Source organism: Manihot esculenta, chromosome 3 (genome assembly GCF_001659605.2).
Source record: "Manihot esculenta cultivar AM560-2 chromosome 3, M.esculenta_v8, whole genome shotgun sequence".
Lineage (NCBI taxonomy): Eukaryota > Viridiplantae > Streptophyta > Magnoliopsida > Malpighiales > Euphorbiaceae > Manihot > Manihot esculenta.
The window spans coordinates 25663242-25687050 of record NC_035163.2 but is presented as its reverse complement, the minus strand read 5'-3'; the positions used below and the strand labels follow the sequence as shown (position 1 = coordinate 25687050).

Sequence of the window (23809 nt, the reverse complement as noted above, 5' to 3'; positions counted from 1 at the left end):
ATTTGTAATTAAAGTTATGAAAAATATTTATATGATTTTTTGTTATAAAATTATTGCTATATGGTAAAAATGATTTTTTTTTATTGTTCAAACATTGTTTTATATAATGTTTACTTAATTTTTATAAATATATTTTTAACATATAATTTATTATTAAAATATTAAAATAGAATAAATTTTTTAAAAATATAATAAAAAATTTTATTACAATATTAATAATATAATATATGAAAAGTAGTAAAATATCAAAAGATCATATATAATAATGATAATAAATATAATAAAATTGTATTTATTATATTAAAAATAGTATAAAATTAATAACAACCAACACCAAGCAAGTAATTATAATATACATTTTGGGCTTAGGGGAATGATTAAGAAAGTTGACTTCCCATGGATTTGACCCATTACCCATTGGATAATGTATCTCATTTAATTTATTAAAAAAAAATCAATTACATTTGAATAATCGAGTTTATGTTTACATAACACTTATTTTGAAATACAATTTTCATTATTATCATAAAAAACTTATATTTTTAATGAAAAAATATTTGTTATCTTGATATTCAACTGAAGTTTCATACACCTACCAGTCGTCTTAGCATTATGTTAAAAGTTAAAATGAAAAGAATAAATATATTTGAATGGAACAAAAAGTTAAAACACTGGTGTCCCTATGCCTTAAAGATTTAACCCTTTTAATCCCCTAAATAATATGGCAGCTGCATATGTCTAAATAAATTAAATTATTTGTGAATTATTCGAGATTTTAATCAATAAAAATTTAATTGAATTCGGTTTATTTTGTAAATAAGTCGAATTCAATCTCACGTTTTAAATTCATTTAATAAACTCACGAGCTGATTTGTGAATAAACTCGTGAGCATATTTATTTACCAACACCAATCCCTTGAAAGTTGAAAGTATACAGAAAATTATTCAAAAATTAAAAGGATACGGATTGTGATTTTTCTATAAAAACAATCCTTATACATTTTTTTTCATTAATTTTAGATTTCAGAGATTTTAATTAAATAAAAAATTTTAATTTAAAATTTTTTTAATAATTTTATAAATTAAATTTATTTATAATTTAAATAAATTTGAATTATATTAAATTTGTTTATAACTTTATGGATCGAATCTAAATGAGTTCAAATTTAAGGAAATTTTTATAATAGAGTTTGAGTTGATTCGTTAATATAATAAACGAGTTTATTACAAATTGAGTTTGAACCGAAATCGAGTTTAATATTTATTTTATAAATTTAGTTCAAACTTATAAATAAAACTCGAGTCGAATTCGATCTAAAACTCGAACTCTTAAATGTATTTTATAATCCATTCTAAACTTATCAAAATTCGATTCGATTCGGTTAGATTACACTTCTACTCTCATATAAAATTAATAAATATATAGTTTTGATATTTATATTTTATAAAAAAAACTATTATTTAAATTTTTTAAAAAATATACATATTGAGCAAATAAATCCTTTTTTATTAAATAACAATTACAAATGAGGTAATAAGTAATAAATTACACAATAAAAAATATCTTTATTCATTTTTTCATATAATTACATGTATAAATTCATTAAATATAATTAAAATCATTAAATATCATAATTTATGAACTAAATAAAAAATGTAATTAAAATTTTAAAAAAGGCACAAAATTCAGAATACATTAAATTATTAAAATATTAAAAAAAAAAGGAATAAGAAGAAGCAGACAAGAGAAATTAAGTCCCTAATGCTGAAGTTGTTAGATCTAGAACATAAATTCTTTCCAAAAATAATTACCCATAAGTACTAACTTTAAAAAATGCAATAATTAGAAATGAGCAAAGCCTTTGGATTAGAAAAATATTCCCACTTATTAGGTAATTTCACATGCAAATCTCTGTTGTACCACTTGCCTTCATTTGGCACGTGGCTTCTGCCAATTAAATAATTGCATTCATTTAACTGATAATCCTCAATAAATCCTAAATATTAAAAAATAATAAATAAAATAATTAAAAATCACACACCCAACTGGGTAATGAGAAAATATAAGCTGTCATTTAAAAAAAAAAGAAATCAGTAGTAGATAAAAAATGAAGAAACAAACATGCCCTTAATTAGTGGAGTTGAGATTTTTTTCTTTTTTTTTTTCAGATTTAGCATCTAGAGTAAATCCATGATTTGATTAAATATTTATTTATTTATTACAAAAGAAAAATGTAAATCCATGATTTAATCATTCCAATTGTCCCAAAAATCCTACACAGCAACACTCACAAAGTATGGCTTGTACACATGCAGCTTATGCACAGCACATACCTCAAATAATGGGCTTCACATGCTTTTTCATTTTTCATTTTAATTTTAATTTTTTTTAAATACAAATATTTACTACTAAAAAATAAAATATTTTTAATAAATATTTATTTTATCCGAATTGGACTTTCCCTTTCGCTTACAGCTAAATTTAAATTTTGCTAAGTTTAAATCATCATGTTGTCAACATTAGAATCACTTGCCCATTTTTGATATTTTCAGTATAAATATAATTTTTTAAATATTGAATTTTTGGCGCTTTACCACTACCATTCAATGATTAATAATAAAATTTTCCTTTTATTTATTTATTAAAGTTTTTGTTTTCTTTCATCTATATAGAATTAACTTTGCATGTTTTTTTTTTCGAATTTTTGTGGGTATTATTCTCATAATTTTTATAATAATGTATTTATTTAGAATTTTATATTATTATTGATTGATTTCACTGAATAAATAGATTTTTTTCTAAAGAAATATAATTTTTATATTGAAAAAGACGATGATAAAATATAAAAAAAATTTCAAAAAAATCATTTAAATGGATCATGATGACCGCTGAATTTTTGTCATTTGACTGAAATCGAATATCGAAGAAAGAAATAAATTCAAAGCCCACTAGAGTCCATTAAGCAGGCCAGCCCATCAACCTCACGTTCAACTCGTGCCTAAGGCAAATTGAATTGTCCGAAAGGCCGGACCTGTAACGACCCGGAATCGGACCGCTACCGGCATTAGGATCCAGATCGACTTAAACTCATCGTGACCCGTAGCAAGCCTAACATACATCTTGTCATACCCGATAAATCTCATACATGATCATACATTTATATAAAAACTTTAAACTTTTCATCTACCAAGTTCGACCTGTGCATGCATTGAAACTGAATACATAAAACTCCCATACTAAAACCCTCATCAAATGCTCTAGTTGAGTCAACATTACATTAATCAAGCTTAGTTTAAACTTCTCAACACATTAATAAAAACATTTCATAAAGATCATGTATCAAAGTTATTAACCATAACTCTAGGGTCAAACACAACACTAATCCTCAATACAAATACGTACAATATCTTACATTACATTACATTATCTTTCATGTCCACAACTAAACTATTATATACTTAAAATTTTTATTCTTGTTGACTTTCTGGTTTAAGACCTGCTAAAAGAGAGTCTATCTTGCATGATGTGACGAGAAATAAGAGAGTAGTTTCAGTTATGCTACGGTTCTACCAATACGAGCGTTAGAAGAAATTAAATGACCGCCTGACGAGTATGAATATGCAAGTATGCATGTATAAGTGATTCTGCGTTATAAGAATATGTGACACTGTAATAAAATGACGGTTAGATGTCACTAAAAGATAAATAAATAAAAATAAAATAAAAAACGTGATCCTTCAAACTAAATTACACACTCGATAATTTTATTTTTTCTAAATTTCATACCATCAAATCATATTTTCAGATATATATTTAAATTTATAAGGATAAATTACATATTTTTATATAAATATTATTAATTATGGATGTATATGGTTATTTTTCTCTAATAGATAATCAGTTCTTTTTAAGCAACTAGAAGTTGCATCCTGAAAGTGCACATTCACTTTTTAGCTTAGTGCTTTTAAAAGAAGAGCCTCTCTCTCCACCACCATGTAATCATCCCACAAGTTTCTTCTGGGCCCATTTTGCCCACATTACTAATTACCCTTTTTTTTTTCTTTTTAGATTAATTAATTAATTACCTCTCTTTACTTTACATTTGAAAATATCTTTCAAAGTTAAACTTAGGTTTTTAATTAAAAAAAAAACCCACAAACATGCAACAATAGGTAGTACAGAATTTCTTAAGAACCAACATATTTTGCCTGAACCTGAAATCAACAGGTTTTTCTTGAGAATTACTCATCCTGCATGAAAATGAATGGGCTTCTCCAATGAATCCTAGCCACTTGATGATCTATGGCTGGTTACAAGAGAACGCCAAGCTCAAGATCTGGACAAAAAACCCTTCAAGGAGGTCCAACAACTTTGTTCCAGGGATAAAATAGCCCTACAAATTTGAAACACAACCTTTAAAAAAATCTAGAAATAATATTAATATTTAAAAATTCATTTAATGAGTTCATTTATTTAATTATTCAAATTAATTATATATAATATTAATCTAAAATATAAAATTAATGTGAAATTTTATTAAAAGTATATTATATATATTTTAAAAAATACTTTTTATAAAATTAAGTAAATCAATTAAAAACGTAATTTTATTGGTACTAACACAAATTCAAACAGAATAGATTTCAGTATATTTATATAACAAATTATTCTCTTTATTTTATATTTTTTTATTTTTTTATACTATAATAATATATAAATTAACTATTAATTTTATTTAATTTTTAAATAAATCTTTTAAAATATTTTTTAATAATTTATAAAATTTAATATTTTTAAAATAAATATAATTAAAAATAAATAAAAAAATTATTTTTTTAAAATATATAAAAAAAATAAAGTGAACAATGATTATAATTACAGATACGGCTTCGACGATAATGATGACAGAAACCCACCACCAACCACGAGCGTGTCGGTACTCGGTAGCCAAAAGAGAAGATTTGACAAACACCAAAATTAAAGAAAACGATGCGGACCACACGATCTACGTGAAATCAAACCCTCATCCGTATTTCATGGGGATGGGGCCCTACTTCTAATTAATTTCAATTTAACTATTTCCTCTCATTTTTAATCTATTTTTTAAAAATTTTTGCATACAAATTAAAAAAAATATAATAAATACAACATTAATTGTTTAATCTCACATAATTCAGGGTTAAAATATCAAATTTAATTTAATAAAGTATAAATATTAAAATTTTTATAATTTTAAGATATTTTTAAATAAACGTTATCTTTTTATAGGTAAACACATACTTAGCGAGACAATTGTTACTTTATCAAAATTTAAACGAAATTATATTTATTTAATGACTGAATGGTAGATTCATGAGTAATATTTAATTTAAATTGATAAAATTAATCAAATTAAATTAATTTAAAATTTTAATTTTAATTTTTAATTTTTTAGTTTGATTTAATTTTTATTTTTAAAATTTTCGGTTGTTTTGATTTTTATTTTAAAGTAATTTGTCTTTTTGAATAAAAATTTGCGGGAAAATTAGACTTTTAATAAATGAAGGATGTAATTATTTAATGGGTTGAATGTATAAGAATATTTTAATATACTTTAAAATTGGACATAAGAATATTTGTAAGCAGAATTTTTATCGGTAGCTTTTTCTTTTCATTTAGAGATTTTATTCTATAAAGGCCTAGATCAATACAAAGATTAAAAGTCTTAAGATCTAAATTCAGAACAATAATTCCAGAAACAAAGCAGCTTGAAACCATTAGGGCTCAACAAATAAAAAAAGCCTACTTAAAGCAGAATAATCTTAGGACATAAACCCTAATCCCACTAACTAAACCTGTTTTGCACATAACAGTGCCGCTTCTCCTCTGCCATAGTAGACTTTGGTCACTAAGAAGCCAAACCAGTGGCGAAAACAAGGTTTTCTTTTGTAACCATAGTCATGAAGCCATAAAGCCAACTGAAGCACATAGAAGATAAACTATCAATAGACCAAAAACTCATAATAAGAAGAAAAAGGTAAGGATTCTTTCTTTAAAGAAGAGAGAGATGCTTTTTTTATGGGTAGCTAACTTTATTTTCATTCTAACTTGCAAAAACATCTTAATATCAAAACAAAATTTATGCCCACAAATATTGGAAGCGGCTCATAAGCAAATCTCACGTCACATCATACGTAACTATGTCATTGCAAATAATTTTACTTTTCTTACAGCGCCTGTCCTTGTCATTTGCATGGCCTTCAGGCTTCCCTTGTGAGAATTTCGTGGGCCTCGTCGACTATAAAATAACGTTCTTACACATCCAGATCCCAATTATTGTACTTCAATTATCCATTTTCTTCCGCAACTTCCTCCTCCTGCTTTCCAGAGCCACCACCCATGGCCGGGGTTCTCTCTTCCGCCGTACATGGCAATCCCATAGCTCGTATTGTCTCCGGTTCCAACCCCAACCGTCCATTATTTTTTCATAGACCCTTGGCGGTTGCTGTGTCTACTACTCACCAGTCTTATTGGAGCTCCGTAAATGCTGACATTGACGCCCATCTCAACAAGTCAATTCCCTCAAAACCACCGCTGGTTGTCTTCGAGCCCATGCGTCATTTGACCTTCTCCGCCCCACAAACCACCGCACCCGCCTTGTGTATCGCCGCTTGTGAGCTCGTTGGTGGCCACCGGGACCAAGCCATTGCTGCAGCATCTGCTTTGCATCTTATGCATGCTTCCGCTTTCACTCATGAGAACCTCCCTTTGACGGAGAGGCCCAAGCCCACTTTTGACCATACCTATGGCCCCAACATTAGACTTCTAATGGCAGATGGAATGATAGCATTCGGGTTTGAGTTACTGGCTCGGGCCGACAACAATTCGAATCGGGTTTTGCGTGCAATCATCGAGATCTCACGTGCCATGGGTACACAAGGGGTGATGGCAGGGCAATATAATGAGTCACAACTTGGAGAATCGGACGGGACGGAAGCTTTCCACGTGGGATGGCTACATAATGTATGTAGCAAAAAGGGAGGTGTATTGCACGCGTGTGCAGGTGCGTGTGGGGCAACATTAGGAGGTGGAAGCGAGGAGGAGATTGAAAAATTGAGAAGGTATGGCTTATATGTGGGGACGATACAAGGGATCCTTAATAGGGTAGAAAAAAATGAGTGGTCAATAAAAGAGGTGAAAGAGTTGAGAGTTTTGGGTCTTAGAGAATTGAAAGATTTCAATCAAGAAAAGGTTAGAACAATTTCTAGCCTCGTTGAAACCTACTTTTGATGTAATTATATTAGTCACATGGTATGTAATAAATAATAATTCACTCATTACATTTTGAAACCTACTTTTGATGTAATTATATTAGTCACATGGTATGTAATAAATAACAATTCACTCAGTACATTTATTTCAAAAAAAAAAAAATCATCACTTATTTGCGTTTTAATAATTTATTATAAAAATATTTAATTTATTTCCACTTCAAAATGTGAAATAGAACATGATATAATACAACAATCATTCAAGATATATTATGAGCTATCTTTATAATACAGTCACATGACACAAGTTTGATTAGATAATATGTGATTCATTTGTGAAAAAAAAGATTCAAATACTGTAATTTTCAGTTTTTTATCGAGATTCACACTCTTTTCAGTAGAGCGAGACTTTATAAAAAGTTTTCGTTAGAGAATACAATTCATTCGATTCTCATTACACCTACAATCGTAGGATTCCATATTCACTAGCATGTGTCAGTTGGATTTTTAGGAGATTTAATAACCGACTCTACCTTCTTACACTATAAAGGCTGGTTAATATATAGATCAAGATATACATTTTTATATAATTACTCTTGAATTTTAAGCAATTCATTATATTATGCATTAACTTGAGCGTCGAAATGACTATTTTACATTCTCTCTCTTACAGATTGATCAATGGCGATACAATCTCATTTCAGCCACGTCAGAATATTACATATTTAATATTTTTAAACAATGAAAGGTAGAGGGAAAAAACTTCATTATTCATTATATGAAGCTACATAATTCAGTCTATAAAATTTAAATTCAAACAAATCAAACTCTCTGATGATTAGGGTGTTAAAAGCTTAGTAGTTTCATTTCTCCACGTTTATAGAAGAGTTGGGCTATAATCCTTCCTGATACTGGCAAAGCATTATTTGGGAAGTTACCAGTCTAGTCGGACATTTTCTTAGGGAATTTTTAAGAAGCTAATTAATAATGTTTTTCATGTGGATAAGCTTAATTCAGAAGATGATACAGGTATCCGAAATGCTTGGTGCCACCTCCTGTTCATGTAATTAAGTTGAATTTTGATACAGCTATAGCTAAATGGCAAAATAGAGGAGCCCTTGCTGTCACAGGAAGGAATCATAGAGGATATTGTTATTTTTTTGGAGTTGTGGATAAGATTTTTGATCCGCTTGTTTTAGAAAGCTCTCGCCTATAGGGAGGCCATCATGTTAGCTGTTCACCAGTGTATCTTCCACCTTTAAATTGAAGGTCATTTTCTTAAAAATTTTTTACTTGTAAAATAATATTGAATTATATGGTTGCTGCTAGCAGCAAAACATAACTATAACAAGACTATTACATTTTTTAATTGATACAACTGTCAATTTGGAGAAAGAGGTATTGAACTGATGTGGGATACGGTAGAAGGAGACCCTATACAAACGAGAGGATATTTCTAAAATGGCTACTCTCGTGGCCTTAATATTCCATGGTAAATAAGATGTTGTACAATGCAAAACATCATACACAACTGTAGAATCTGTTGCACACTCAATTGATGTAAAGTCAGCTTTAGATGCCAATTTGATCACTGCCAGCACAGTTAGAGCCTCTCTTGCTGTAGCAGATGAACACCAAACCCTCATAGCAATACCATGCACAATGATCCCTATACTATTAAAAGCAACCACAATAATAGCAGCGGGTGAAAACTAATCTTTTCATGCAACATCGCAGTTGAGCCTGATATTCCCTTGTGAGGGAGGATTCTAAGCAACATGAGAGGATCTACAATGTTGAAAGTGAGAAGAATAAGCAAAAACACCACTTTGTTGTAATTGCCTAAAATCAACTTTGACAAGTTGTGATGTAGCAATAGGATCCAGTTGTATGGAATCGAAGAGACTTCTATTTCTATCCCTCCATATATGCTTGTATAAAGTGAGTGTGACTAGGGTCAAAAGTAAAGGACCGTCCATCTCTAATCGAAACCTCTCCCACAGAGTTGCACACCATAACATAAAATTAGGAAAACCAACAGGATTCGGTTTACAACTACAAGGGCTAACAAACTAAACTATTTAAGCATGTGGATACCAAAAGAAAACATGTTCTAAGGTTTCAGGCTGAGATCAATAAATGGGGCATAAAGGATTATGCATGACACCACATCTTACCAAATTGATAGAAACTGGAAGAGCATCATGAAGAAGTCGCTACAGGAAAGTTTTTAATTTAGGAGAGACTTGGAGAGACCATATGCCCTTCCAAATGTCCGGATTAATAGTAGAAGAAGAAGAAAGTTGAACAACACATTAAAAATCTATAACCAAAATGTATATTATTGTAACAGCCCAAAAACCGGTACCCTTCTGTAACGGTCCGAACCATCACTGGCACTAGGATCCAGATCGGCTTAAGGCCGCCGGGACCCGTAGCAAGCCGACTCTACTCTCTGTGTACCTGATAAATCCCATACATGATTCAACAATACTCAACAATCCTGTAAACTCTCCTCAGAGTTACCAAGCTCGACCTGCATGCACTATGTTTGAAAACATAGAACTCACTCTCATAGGGTCAGCATGTCACAAGTCAGCTTTGGTTCCACACATTTCTCATCAAGAAACGTAAAACAGGATCCATGTACAAAGGGATGAATCATACACCATACTAAGGCAAAGACACTAGGGTAAAGCACAATTCTATCCATGATCTGATAGTACATATCTATCTATGACATTACAACTAATACATTAATTACATCATGTCCACTATTCTATTGCAAACATACATTCATGCATAACTTTCCTCTTTACTCTTGCTGACTCTGACTTCTGACTTCCCATAGCTACCTCGGAACCTACAAAACTGGGGTTAAGGGAGTGGGATGAGCTACTACAGCCCAGTGAGAAGGAACAATAAAACAGTTCATTCATTTCATGCTCTCATGGAATACATCACATCACAAACATATCATCTCACGGATGAATTTGTCACCAATAGCCCTCTACTATATACATATAAATATATGTCCAACTGTGCCAGGGAGACTACGTCGGTCACCTTGACTTCTCTGAACTGACGGACTCTTACCTGACTGTCTCACAGTACCAAGAGCGACCTGGACTGTCCAGAAGCGACCTGGTATGGCTATCTCATAGCCATATCTCATCTGATCATATCTCATCTGTAACAACCCGGAAACCGAACTGCTATCGGCACTAGGATCCAGATCGGCTTAAGGCCGCCGGGACCCATAGTAAGCCTGCTGTGAACTCTGTGTACCTGTGAAATCCCATACATGATCATACATTTTCTGTAAACCTTAAAATTTTTGTAATACCCGGCTAGATTCCGGCATCGAAATCCCTACCGTCCGGCGGAATCTCCGTTGGAACCTGGAATTTCTGAAGATGTCAGAGGTTTCTAGAGGGGTAAAATGTGTTTTCTAAAATATTTTTACTGATTTTATGATTTTTTTTTAAATGAAAGGAATTGAGTTTTGAAAAGAAAAGGCCAAGGAGGCATTTGCCAGGTTCGGCCGCCGAAAGTGAAGTTCGGCCGCCGAACATGGAAAGGTTTTGGGAGCGCTTTTGGCCTCCGAAAGTCTTGTTTGAACGAGCCAAGGTTCGGCCGCCGAACATGCATGAGTTTAGGGGGCACGTTAGGCTGCCGAAGGTCTTCGACCAGGCCACCTATAAAGAGCCCTCAGATTGGAGATGGGCGAGTTTTCTCCCCATTCTCGAGCTCAGGTGAGTTTTTGTCCTCCCTTGGCCATTTTCATGTTCTTCTTCACTTCTTTCATGTTTTTATGAGTTTCATGGTTGATTTGAAGAGTTTTCAAGCTTAAATAGGAGTTTTGGGAGCTTGAAGGCTTTTGGAGCTTGGATCCTCCACACCTCCGAGTTAGGGATCACACCACCCTCGATCTTCAAGAGGTAAGTGTAGATCCTCGCTTCCCTAGTGTTTTTATGAAGTTTTATGAAGGTTTTGATGGTTGAGTATGGGTAGAAATGCATGTTAGGATTTATGTGAGTTCTATGCCCAATATATGTTATGTGATGCTCATGTATGTTTATATGATGCTATGTTGGAGGTTTAAGCTAGTTTAGGCTTGAGGGAGAGTGTATGCATGATTGGGAAAGAGTAAGTGAGGTTATGGGTTGTTTTGATGGTTTTGGCCTATGTGGGTCATAAGCTATCTAGGTATGCTTTTGATGTTGTTTTTGGAGTTTAATCAAGTTGTTAAGCTCCTTTTGTGCATGGTTAAGGGTTTATGCATGTTTTAGGAGGTTGAGTGCTTGTTTTGGGGTGTTGGAAAAGGTTTGGGGGCTGTTGTGCATGTGAAGGCTGAGTTCTGCCCTTCTGGGAAGAACTCAGGTTCGGTCGCCGAAAGGGCTTTCGGCCGCCGAACCTGCCTGTGGATGCTTGGTTTGGCCGCCTAACCTTGCCCCCGAAAGTTGAGTTTTGGCTTGAAAGCAGACTTTCGGTCGCCGAAGGAAAGTTCGGCCACCGAAAGTGCCTGACTTTCGTCTCTGGAGTGGGACTTTCGGCCGCCGAAGGTGCCGCCGAAAGTGCCCTGTTCAGCCTTTTCATGGTTGTTTTCTATGCATGCTTTCGTGATGTTTTAGGGGGTTTTTGGGTAGTTGTTTATGAGTTGTTTAGAGTGTGTTGGCACCTCATTCGAGTCCACCTGTGTAGGATCAGACCCGAGGGATCGAGGAGGCCATCAGTGTTAGCAGTTGCAGAGTCAGTTCAGCGTCTGCCAGAGGTGAGTAGAATTAAACTTAATCTTTTAATTTGTGAAATCAAATGCTTTTAGCATGTTTCATGCATCATGATGAATAGTAAGATTGATTGCATTAGTGTACACGAATATGAGGCATTGCATTTAACCTTGTACTTGGCACTGCTCCTTGTACATTGTATGATGTGACAGATCGGACATAGTTTTGGATACATTAGCCCTCACAGTAAAGACCTGAGGAGCCCCATCGAGGGCCGGGCACAGTAAAGTCCTGAGGAGCCTCTGAGAGGGGCCGGGCACAGAGTACTTCGGTACTATTTGATTGTACAGTAAAGACCTGAAGAGCTCCTTTGCGGGCCGGGCACAGATTCGAGGGAGTTTTAATCCGTCCATCTGAGATGATGTGATTTACTTGTGATGTGATGCATTCCATGAGATCATATTTTATCACATGTTTTGTATGTTCTACTCACTGGGCTTTTTAGCTCACCCCTCTCCTCTAACCCCAGTGTTGCAGGTGTGAGGTCGATCGGGAAGTCTCAAGAGTAATGGTTTTGCTTATGTAATACTATTAGTTTAGTACTTTTAGTGTGGACATGTATTGTAATTGACATAATGATTTGTAAGAGAATGTAATGTAAAGTTATGTGGAGTTATGTTTATGGATTAGTACTGTGCTTGGCCCTAAGACTTGGTTAGTCCCTGTTCAATATATGATGTATGTAATGTTTTAGATGTTGAGTTGTTTGAACTAAACTGGTGGCATGTGTTGTTTACCACGCTAGAGCTTGATGAGGACCCTAGTGGAGGTCTTATGTTTGTGGTTTGATGCATGCACAGGTTAGGTTCTAGTTCTTTGGATGTGACCCAAGCTTGATGTATGTTGTGTTGACCCAGCTAGAGTTTTGTTGAGGGCTCTAGTAGGGGGTTCTTTATGTTTTCAGTTATGTCGCATACAGGTCAGGATCGGGATATATACCATATGTTCAAGTTTTTATGTTAAAGTTTTGATCATGTATGGGATTTGACCAGGTGATAGAAGGTATGTTTGGCTTGCTACGGGTCCCGGCGGCCTTAAGCCGATCTGGATCCTAGCGCCGGTGGCGGTTCGGGCCATTACAGAGGGGTATCGATTTTCGGGTCGTTACAATTTTTCTCTGTTCCAAGGCTTAACCTGAGTATACACTATCAAAACCATGAAAGATTTGAGAAAACACATAAATCACACAAGGAAGATCAAGTCTCACCTCAGCTCGTGCAAATGAAAAACAAATCTTATCCATTTGACCGACCTAGGGCCTTTTATAGTTGGCTGGCCAGACCAACTACGGCGGCCGAATGAGAACCCGAATGCCATGCACGTTCGGCGGCCGAAAGTCACCTTCGGCGGCCGAACCTTGGCTTTTCTGCCTTGGTGCTTTTCTTGCAAAACCTTACTTCTTTAACCACTTTAAAACATGAAAATGCTTTCAAAACATAGAAAAATAGCATCCATACCCTTCCAGAGGATTCCGACATCAGAAATGCCACCGGACTACAGGACTTCCGACGCCGGACTCTAGCCGGGTATTACATTATCTTATCTTAAGGGCTAAGGATCATTCAACATTCATCCTCACAAATAACATCTTATGCAATGCATCATATTCGTGAATTCTAATGCAACACAACCTAATACATAACATGGCATTTTATGATGCATGGATCATGCTAGAAGTGTGTCTTTTCTTAATTTAAAATATTAAGTTTAGTTCCACTCACCTGTAGCCACTGCTTGGCTAACTCTGGGCCAACTCTAACACTGAAGCAGCTACTACGGCAAAACACCTCGGTTCCTCGGGTCCAATCCTACAATGGAGGACTCAAATGAGGTACTAAACATACTCTATACAACTGATAAACAACTCTTACACAATTCCCCAAAAACCCCCTAAAACATCCTAGAACAATCATGGGAAACATGCAAAGGAAGACTAAACAGAGCATCTTCGGCGGCACATTCGGCGGCCGAATGCTCCCTTCAGAGCCGAACCTCATGCATGTTCGGCGGCACCTTCGGCGATCGAACCTCTCCTCCAGAGCCGAAAGTCCAAACTTTCGGGGACAAACTCAAGCAAGCTTAGGCAGCCGAAGCCACCTCCTCAGCATGTTCGGCGGCCGAATCCTCCTTCGGTTGCCGAACCTGAGTTCATCCAGAATCCAGCTTCGTGCATAACTCACCCTCTCAACCATCCACACACCCACAACAGGCAAAGCTCAACTCCTCCACATACATATACTCTAGTATCTGCACAAAGGGGTCCAATACTACCTTAAAACCCCAATAAACACTACAAAACAACACATATACATACTTTGACCAAGAAAACACCAAAAAAACCCTAAACATGCATATCTACCCATAAACTCTCTTTTCCCTTCATCAAACTTATGTAAAACATCATAAAAACTAAGGATCGACCCTTACCTCGTACAGAACAAAGGCTGGTGTGATCGAAACGTAGAGCGATGGAGGATCTAAGCTCCAAACTTTCCAAAACCTTGCTCAAAGTACAAAACCTTCAAAACAAGGATAAAACTCACTTAACTTTGAAAGATTTGATGAAAAACCATGAAAACCATCCAAGGGGAATAAGAACTCACCTCTGGAAGTGAAAAGGAAGCAAATCTGATCCATTTCACCGACTGAGGGCTCTTTATAGGCGGCTGACCGCCTCAGCTTCGGCGGCCAAACCTGCATGCAAAACCATGCAACGTTCGGCGGCCGAACTTGGAGTTTCAGGGGCCAAACCTAAGGCACTTTCGGCGGCCGAACCCGCACTTTGTTCCCTTGGCCTTTTCTCTTCAAAACTCAAATCCTTTCTCATTTAAAACCTTCAAACACTTAAAAAGATTTTAGAAAACCTGTCTCTTATCCTTCTAGCAACCTCCGACAACCTCAAATTCTAGATTCCAACGGAAATTCTGCAGAAAAATAGGAATTCCGATGCCAGAATCTAGCCGGGTATTACATTCTCCCCCCCCCCCTTAAGAACATTCATCCCCGAATGTTCCTAAATAACAAACAAACAAACGAAGCAGAAATCTGGTCTCCAAAGAGAGACACAGATATCGCTGGAGTCAGAACTCCCGGGTCTCCTATCCATACGATACTCCTGGGGTGATTCTAAAGGACTCCTGCGAGTTGAGTGTGTATGATCTGCTCTAACTATGCTATACAGGTGAGATTTCCTGAGATTTCCTGAGATCTCCACCTCTGGTTCATACAGAACCTCTATCGGATCCAACACCACTCCAGAACAAAAGACATAAGGAAACCAAATGGTTCTCCTCTTAGAAACAGGTAAATCCTATCTTGTTAATCCTCTCCAGGATTCCACGGATTTAACCTTTTATCTCTCAACCTTCACTGGATCACCATGTACTGGAGACACCACAAACAACACTGTACCCTTCCGCTACGCACTCTGATCCTTGCCCGCCTTTCTTCTTCTTTACTACACTGGTTTCTTCTCTTTTGATTTCTTCCTAGTACACTGAACTAACTCTAACTTTCACCAGTTTGCACCCAGATTTCAGATCTAGCTTGGAACACAACTGACTCCTGCCAGCTGATCCAACCGACCATCAATCTGAAGTAATACCTGTTCCTATAGGATAAACTGGTAAGCGACTTCTGACTGAAGGCAGCTAACATCTTATCTGCCTCACCCCATAGATACTGTTTTATAAACTTAGAGTCGCTAAGCAGTTCTCCCTAGTACCTCTGCTTCAGCTTCATCACTACAAACTCCTTTGATCGATAAAAGCTCTCATCTCTTACCCCATACAGTATTACCTCCACATCTTAAATCAACTACTATCCCTAGACCAAGTGTAGGATAATTCAACTCATGCTTCTTTAACTGTCTCGAAACATAAGTAATTCCCTGCCTCTTACCTTACCACACAATCTCGGCCTACAAGGGATGTATCACAAAACACTGTGAAATCCTTATTACTGGTAAACAGAGCTACCACTGTTACTGTACTGACGTCAGTTTTACTTGAGTGCTTTACAACCCTTGGTACACTAGTCAGACCACACAACTTCGGGTCTTTCTTGCTCATTAGAGTGACACCTTCTAGAGATGTCTTAGACTGATCTCTCTGTAGCAATCTGCCAAACCCAGAAACTCCTAATCCTTGTCACTGAGATGGGTCTAAGCCAATTGCTATACCTTTTTACTTTCCTGGGGGCTACTTCAATTCTTTTTCTGATTTCTGAACTACTCCTTCCTGCACTACTTCTCCACGAGAACTCACACCTACGGAACTTGGCATACACGCCACGTTCTCTCAAGGTCTACTATTTTCTGATCATGAGCACTCTCCTCTATGTTTCTGGATCTCATCACGGTATTGTCAATACCGGAATGATTCAGACTCGCACTAAAACCTCTGCTTATGAGAGTCATGAATACTATACAGGTATTACTAGCCCGTAACCCTTAGTGCTCATATTTCTTCCTGGATGCTATCCTTACTTTCTTGGTTACTCTCATCCTATCTGATCGTACCTAGATTTCATATCTATCCTGAAAAGACCACTGGCTATTACTAGTTGGTCTCACGTAGATCGTCGATCCAAGGTAACAGATACCTATTGGTAGTGACTTTGTCCAACGACTTACAGTTGAAACAAAGTCTCATGGATTCCTCCTTCGTTTCCCCTCACAACTCCGGAACATTCCAGGGTAAGGTACTAAGTCGGATACAATCCTTGTCTACCAACTCTAGCAACTACTCATCTGGCTTTTACTATCTCTCTCACTTTACTGGTGCCATCCTGTAGAGAAGACTAGGAATGGTTCTGGGTCCAGACACCACTCCTATGTCCCACGCTACTCTCTTAGCAGGTGGTAAACCTGGCAACTTGTCTGGGACAACATCTAAAACTTTTCTCTAGCTGCGAGCACTAAAACTGGTTCACTCCCTGATCTGACTAACTGCTATGCTCTCTGACATGAGCAAGAAACCTCTGATACCTCTCCTGAACAGCTTAAGAGCCTATAGGGCTGATATCAAACCTCAGGCATCTCTACACTGTCCCCTCAATAAACTACCTGTGATCCATCCTGATCTCTAAGCCTGACTACTCTGCCTCTACTATCTAAGGCAGTACTATGAGTAGCTAGCCCATCCACCCCTAGAATGACATCAAACAATCATTCTAGAACCACTAGGTCAGCTGGAAGGCATCTAATCAAAACTAGCACTGAACTCACCTGGCAGACTAACTCTGCCACTGATGGATCACACTTGGGTCCACTGACCCAAAGAGGACACTCTAAGCCCAGAAGCTATTAAACCCATACTCTTTATGGCTCTTAAAGCCCTACGAAAAGCGAAACATCAGAGTCTCTAATAGCAGACACATCAAAATAGATGGAAGTGAAAAGTACCTGTCACCGCCATGTCCGATGTGTGAGCCTCCTGCTGCGTCAAAGCGAAGATCCGTGCTGGTACTGATGGACCTTTACCTGGGGAACCTGTGGAAGAAGGAGTGATCTCGCTCCCTCTGCCTCTACCCTGCGCCATGGCTAGCACTAGGGGTGAGCATTCGGTCGGTTCGGTTCAAAACCGAACCGAACCGAAATAACCGAAAACCGAATTGCAGAATTTTACACAAACCGAACCGAACCGAATAAGAGGAATAACCGAATCGAACCGAACCGATTTGATTCGGTTCGGTTCGGTCGGTTCGATCGGTTCGATTCGATTTTTAAATTTTTTTTTTCACATTCATTCTAAAATCCAATTAAAATATTTTAATTTTAATTTTTATAAATAAAAAATCAATACTGGGACTGGGGACGGGGACGGGGACGGGGACGGGGACGGGGACGGGGACGGGGACGGGGACGGGGAGCGGGGACTGGGGACGGGGACGGGGACGGGGAGCGGGGACTGGGGACGGGAACGGGGACGGGGAGCGGGGACTGGGGACGGGGACGGGGACTGGGGACTGGGGACCTGGGACTGGGGACGGGGATGGGGACGGGGACGGGGGCGGGGAGCGGGGGCGGGGAGCGGGGAGCGGGGACTGGGGACTGGGGACTGGGGACGGGGGACGGGGACGGGGACGGGGACGGGGACGGGGGCGGGGGCGGGGGCGGGGAGCGGGGAGCGGGGAGCGGGGAGAGCGGGGAAGAGCTAAAACCGACGTAGTTTAGTGATTTCGGTTCGGTTCGGTCTGATCGAAATTTTTGAATCTAAAACCGAACCGAACCGAAATCACCGATTTTTCAAAAAATTAAATCCGAACCGAACCGAATTAAAAATAAAACCGAACCAAATTTTTAGTTCGGTTCGGTTTGGTCGGTTATTTCGGTTTAAACCGAATAGTGCTCAGCCCTAGCTAGCACTCCTAGCTGAGCCACTCTGTCTGAGGCTGTCTGCTGGGACTGTGTTATCAAAGTCGCGGTGGAACACTCACGTGCTATGTGCCCCTCCTGTCCGCACCTGAAACATGCTGTTGTCCCTATAAGACAGACTCCCTTGTGCGGTCTACCGCACCTCGAACATCTGGAGTCAATCAAACCAGAGCTCGATCCCTCACCTATTCCCAGACCAGACTTTATCTGCTTCCAGTACTCCCTTTTCTGTGACCTTTTGAGGCTTCTAACTTTCTGTTTACTCTTTACGGCAGCCTCCTTACGCTCTTTTGAGCTATCTGGAAAAGCCCATCCTACAAACTCATTGGCAAACTGCTCCCAGGATAAGCTTTCCACCCTCGGGTCCACATACTGGTTGAACCATTCCCTTGCCTTCTTACATTTCAATGTGAATCCTGCCATCTGAATGGCCCTACTCTCACTGGCTCCCAACTCATCAGTTATCATCTTGACCGTTCTAAGATACTCCAACGGGTCATCACCTGTCTCAAACTTGGGAACATCCAACTTTAGATAATCCGTCATCTTTACCTTACTTCCTCCAGGTGAACTAGGCTTAGGTGTTTGGATACCTGGGGCTACTGGTTCTACTGGTGGTGGAGGAGGTGCAACATTCCCTAGGGTAGGGTTTCTTGACCCTGGGTAACAAAAGAAGGGTGGGAACATGGTATACTATGGATATGGCGGGTAAAAGGGACGATAGAGCATAAAGGTGGGATATGGGTTATAACTAGGGAAACCCGCTGTACCACCCATCGGATACCCTGACCCCCACGGGTAGGGTGGATACTGAGGTGGAACAAAGCCCGAGGCCTGAGTGCCTCCTTGGGACTCACTCATATCCTCTCTTAACATACTCATGCCCAGACTACCATCTCTTCTCTGCTCATCCTCTGCGACTTTCCTCATATCCCCTGACATACCACCCTGAGCTACTCCCCTTCTACTCTCATCAAACGACCTTCTAGGGTCCCTTGATGTACCTTCTCTACTTAATCTACCTGACGTTGCCCTTTGCAGAACAGGGAGATGGGCATCCATGCCCTCATTCTCTGGCGGAGCTCCAGTCAATCTCGCAGATCGACGAGTTCCTCTCATCCTGTGTCTGAAAAGCACAACATCACACAAAGCATCAAATGATCCATGTGAGAACACACGAATCCACAACACATATAGAGAACATATCTCTAATGCACATGCATCTCATCATGGCATTCCACATCATCATGCAAGACAGGACTCCACATCCTCTCCTCGTGGACATGATTTTGCCTATTGTGCTTACCCTCCTATACAGGACAACACCTCTTTCCGATGTGGAATATCTCTAATCACTGAGCATACTTACTCAGCACATCATACTCAGGAGGCCCTATGCTCTGATACCAATCTGTAACAGCCCGAAAATCGGTACCCCTCTGTAACGGTCCGAACCATCACTAGCACTAGGATCCAGATCGGCTTAAGGCCGCCGGGACCCGTAGCAAGCCGACTCTACTCTCTGTGTACCTGATAAATCCCATACATGATTCAACAATACTCAACAATCCTGTAAACTCTCCTCGGAGTTACCAAGCTCGACCTGCATGCACTATGTTTGAAAACATAGAACCCACTCTCATAGGGTCAGCATGTCACAAGTCAGCTTTGGTTCCACACATTTCTCATCAAGAAACGTAAAACAGGATCCATGTACAAAGGGATGAATCATACACCATACTAAGGCAAAGACACTAGGGTAAAGCACAATTCTATCCATGATCTGATAGTACATATCTATCTATGACATTACAACTAATACATTAATTACATCATGTCCACTATTCTATTACAAACATACATTCATGCATAACTTTCTTCTTTACTCTTGCTGACTCTGACTTCTGACTTCCCATAGCTACCTCGGAACCTGTAAAACTGGGGTTAAGGGAGTGAGATGAGCTACTACAGCCCAGTGAGAAGGAACAATAAAACAGTTCATTCATTTCATGCTCTCATGGAATGCATCACATCACAAACATATCATCTCACGAATGAATTTGTCACCAATAGCCCTCTACTATATACATATAAATATATGTCCAACTGTGCCAGGGAGACTACGTCGGTCACCTGGTCTTCTCTGATAGTCCAACTGTGCCAGGGAGACTACGTCGGTCACCTGGACTTCTCTTAACTGACGGACTCTTACCTGACTGTCTCACAGTACCAGGAGCGACCTGGTATGGCTATCTCATAGCCATATCTCATCTGATCATATCTCATCTTATCTCAAGGGCTAAGGATCATTCAACATTCATCCTCACAAATAATATCTTATGCAATGCATCATATTCGTGAATTCTAATGCAACACAACCTAATACATAACATGGCATTTTATGATGCATGGATCATGCTAGAAGTGTGTCTTTTCTTAATTTAAAATATTAAGTTTAGTTCCACTCACCTGTAGCCACTGCTTGGCTAACTCTGGGCCAACTCTAACGCTGAAGCAGCTACTACGGCGAAACACCTCGGTTCCTCAGGTCCAATCCTACAATGGAGGACTCAAATGAGGTACCAAACATACTCTATACAACTGATAAACAACTCTTACACAATGCCCCAAAAACCCCTTAAAACATCCTAGAACAATCATGGGAAACATGCAAAGGAAGACTGAACAGAGCATCTTCGGCGGCACATTCGGCGGCCGAATGCTCCCTCCAGAGCCAAACCTCATGCATGTTCGGCGGCACCTTCGACGGCCGAACCTCTCCTCCAAAGCCGAAAGTCCAAACTTTCGGGGACAAACTCAAGCAAGCTTAGGCAGCCGAAGCCACCTCCTCAGCATGTTCGACGGCCGAATCCTCCTTCGGCTGCCGAACCTGAGTTCATCCAGAACCCAGCTTCAAGCATAACTCACCCTCTCAACCATCCACACACCCACAACAGGCAAAGCTCAACTCCTCCACATACATATACTCTAGTATCTGCACAAAGGGGTCCAATACTACCTTAAAACCCCAACAAACACTACAAAACAACACATATACATACTTTGACCAAGAAAACACCAAAAAAACCTTAAACATGCATATCTACCCATAAACTCTCTTTTCCCTTCATCAAACTTATGTAAAACATCATAAAAACTAAGGATCGACCCTTACCTCGTACAGAACAAAGGCTGGTGTGATCGAAACGTAGAGCGATGGAGGATCTAAGCTCCAAACTTTCCAAAACCTTGCTCAAAGTACAAAACCTTCAAAACAAGGATAAAACTCACTGAACTTTGAAAGATTTGATGAAAAACCATGAAAACCATCCAAGGGGAACAAGAACTCACCTCTGGAAGTGAAAAGGAAGCAAATCTGATCCATTTCACAGACTGAGGGCTCTTTATAGGCGGCTGACCGCCTTAGCTTCGGTGCCCAAACCTGCATGCAAAACCATGCAACGTTCGGCGGCCGAACTTGGAGTTTCGGGGGCCAAACCTAAGGCACTTTCGGCGGCCGAACATTACTTTCGGCGGCCAAACCCGCACTTTGTTCCCTTGGCCTTTTCTCTTCAAAACTCAAATCCTTTCTCGTTTAAAACCTTCAAACACTTAAAAAGATATTAGAAAACCTGTCTCTTACCCTTCTAGCAACCTTCGACAACCTCAAATTCTAGATTCCAACGGAAATTTCGCCGAAAAATAGGAATTCCGATGCCAGAATCTAGCCGGGTATTACAATTATATTGGCCATTACGCGCATAATGCATACAAGAGAATTCGATGTACTAAGAGAAGCCATTAGAATAGTGAGAATAGTTGTTGCTTGTTGATGAGGAAACAAGTGCTTCATCAGCTGATGGTTCCAATCCAAAGTAGTATTGTAATACCCGGCTAGACTCCGGAATCGGAATTCCTACCGTCCAGTGGAATCTCGGATGTCGGAGACCTCTAGAAGGGTAAAACCATATTTTCATAAAATGTTTTAATGTGATTTATGGTTTTAAGTAAAAAGGAAATGAGTTTTTGCATGAAAACAACCTTGGAAGAAAACCCAGGTTTGGCCGCCGAACCTCAAGTTCGGCCGCCGAACATGCAGGCATTTCGGGTGTGCCTTGGGCCCCCGAAGGCATAAGTGAAGGAAGCCCAGGTTCGGCCGCCGAACCTCAAGTTCGGCCGCCAAACATGGCATGCATGCGGAGGCACGTTCGGCCCCCGAACGTGGCCTGGCCAGCCACTATAAAAGGATCCCTTAGCCGAAATGGGCGAGCTTTTCTCCCCATTTTTCGGCCAAGGTGAGCTCTCCGCCGTCCCTCACCAATCTTTGAGTTCTTCCTTCAAATCTTTCACGATTTTCACAAGTTTTCATCTTGTTTTGAAGATTTCCAAGTTTTGAGCAAGTTTTGAGCTTGGAGACCCAAGGAAGTTGAAAATCTCCCATCTCCAAGATTAGGTCGTCTCTCTCTCGATCTTCAAGAGGTAAGAGCCGATCTTAAGCTCATTGCATGTTTTAAGTAAGTTTTATGAAGATCTAGGGGGTAGAATGCATGTTTAGCTTATGGTTAGGTTTATGAGTTTATGTTGTGTTTTTGAACAATGTGGCTTGCTAATGCATGTTTGATGTGTTGTAGATGGAGTTTTAGATAGTTTGAAGCCCCTAGGAGCTTGTATGCTTGTGTATGTGTGTTGTAGAATAGGTTTATGCATGTTTGGATGGAATGGGAGGCGTATATGCATAGAAGAGCTGAGTTTCTGCCACTAAGGGAGAAACTAGGTTCGGCAGCCGAAGGAACTTTCGGCCGCCGAACATGCTTGTGGAAGCAGCCTTCGGCTGCCGAAACTTGCCCCTGAAAGGAAATTTTCGTCTCTGTCTGGGAGTTTCGGCTGCCGAAAGTGCCGTCGAACATGCATGAGTTTCGCCTCTGTCTGGGAGTTTCGGCCGCCGAAGGTGCCGCTGAACCTGCTTGACTTTCGGCTCTGGAGGGACTTTCGGCCGCCGAACCTGCCGCCGAAAGTGCCCTGTTCAGCCTTTCTTTGCATGTTTTGCATGATTGTTTTAAGGTGTTTTAAGGGGTTTTTGGGGAGTATTTTAGAGTCATGTTCTAGTATGTTTGGTCCCTCATTTGAGTCCACCTGTGTAGGTTCGGACCCGAGGAACCGAGGACCCCAGCAGTGAGTTCAGCTGCTTCGGTGTTGTCAGAGTCAGCCAGAGGTGAGTGTGTAACAGCCCGGCCCTTTCACCGGCACTGTTACCGTTCACGGCCCAGGGCTATCCCTCGCCTGGCCTCGTGCCACCTCGGGCTTTCCACTGGCGTCGTGAACAGCTTTTAACATCCATTCACCCTCACGGGTTCCTGGCAGGATTTGTCCCCTTGGGTTCTCGCATCGCATC

At 39.0% G+C, this 23809-nt stretch overlaps 2 protein-coding genes across 2 annotated transcripts; both read left to right on the top strand.

Moving 5' to 3' along the window:
- Nucleotides 1-6315: 6315 nt before the first annotated feature.
- LOC110610620 (geranylgeranyl pyrophosphate synthase 11, chloroplastic) lies at nt 6316-7317 on the top strand. The gene has a single exon (XM_021750625.2). It carries the CDS (start codon nt 6380-6382, stop codon nt 7268-7270), a length of 891 nt encoding a protein of 296 aa, XP_021606317.2. The 5' UTR covers nt 6316-6379; the 3' UTR covers nt 7271-7317.
- An 8880-nt stretch (nt 7318-16197) lies between these two features.
- Nucleotides 16198-18216, top strand: LOC122723309 (glycine-rich cell wall structural protein 1.8-like). The gene is made up of 2 exons (XM_043955102.1): nt 16198-16471; nt 17945-18216. The coding sequence occupies exons 1-2, from the start codon at nt 16198-16200 to the stop codon at nt 18214-18216; spliced, it is 546 nt and encodes a 181-aa protein (XP_043811037.1).
- Nucleotides 18217-23809: the final 5593 nt, after the last annotated feature.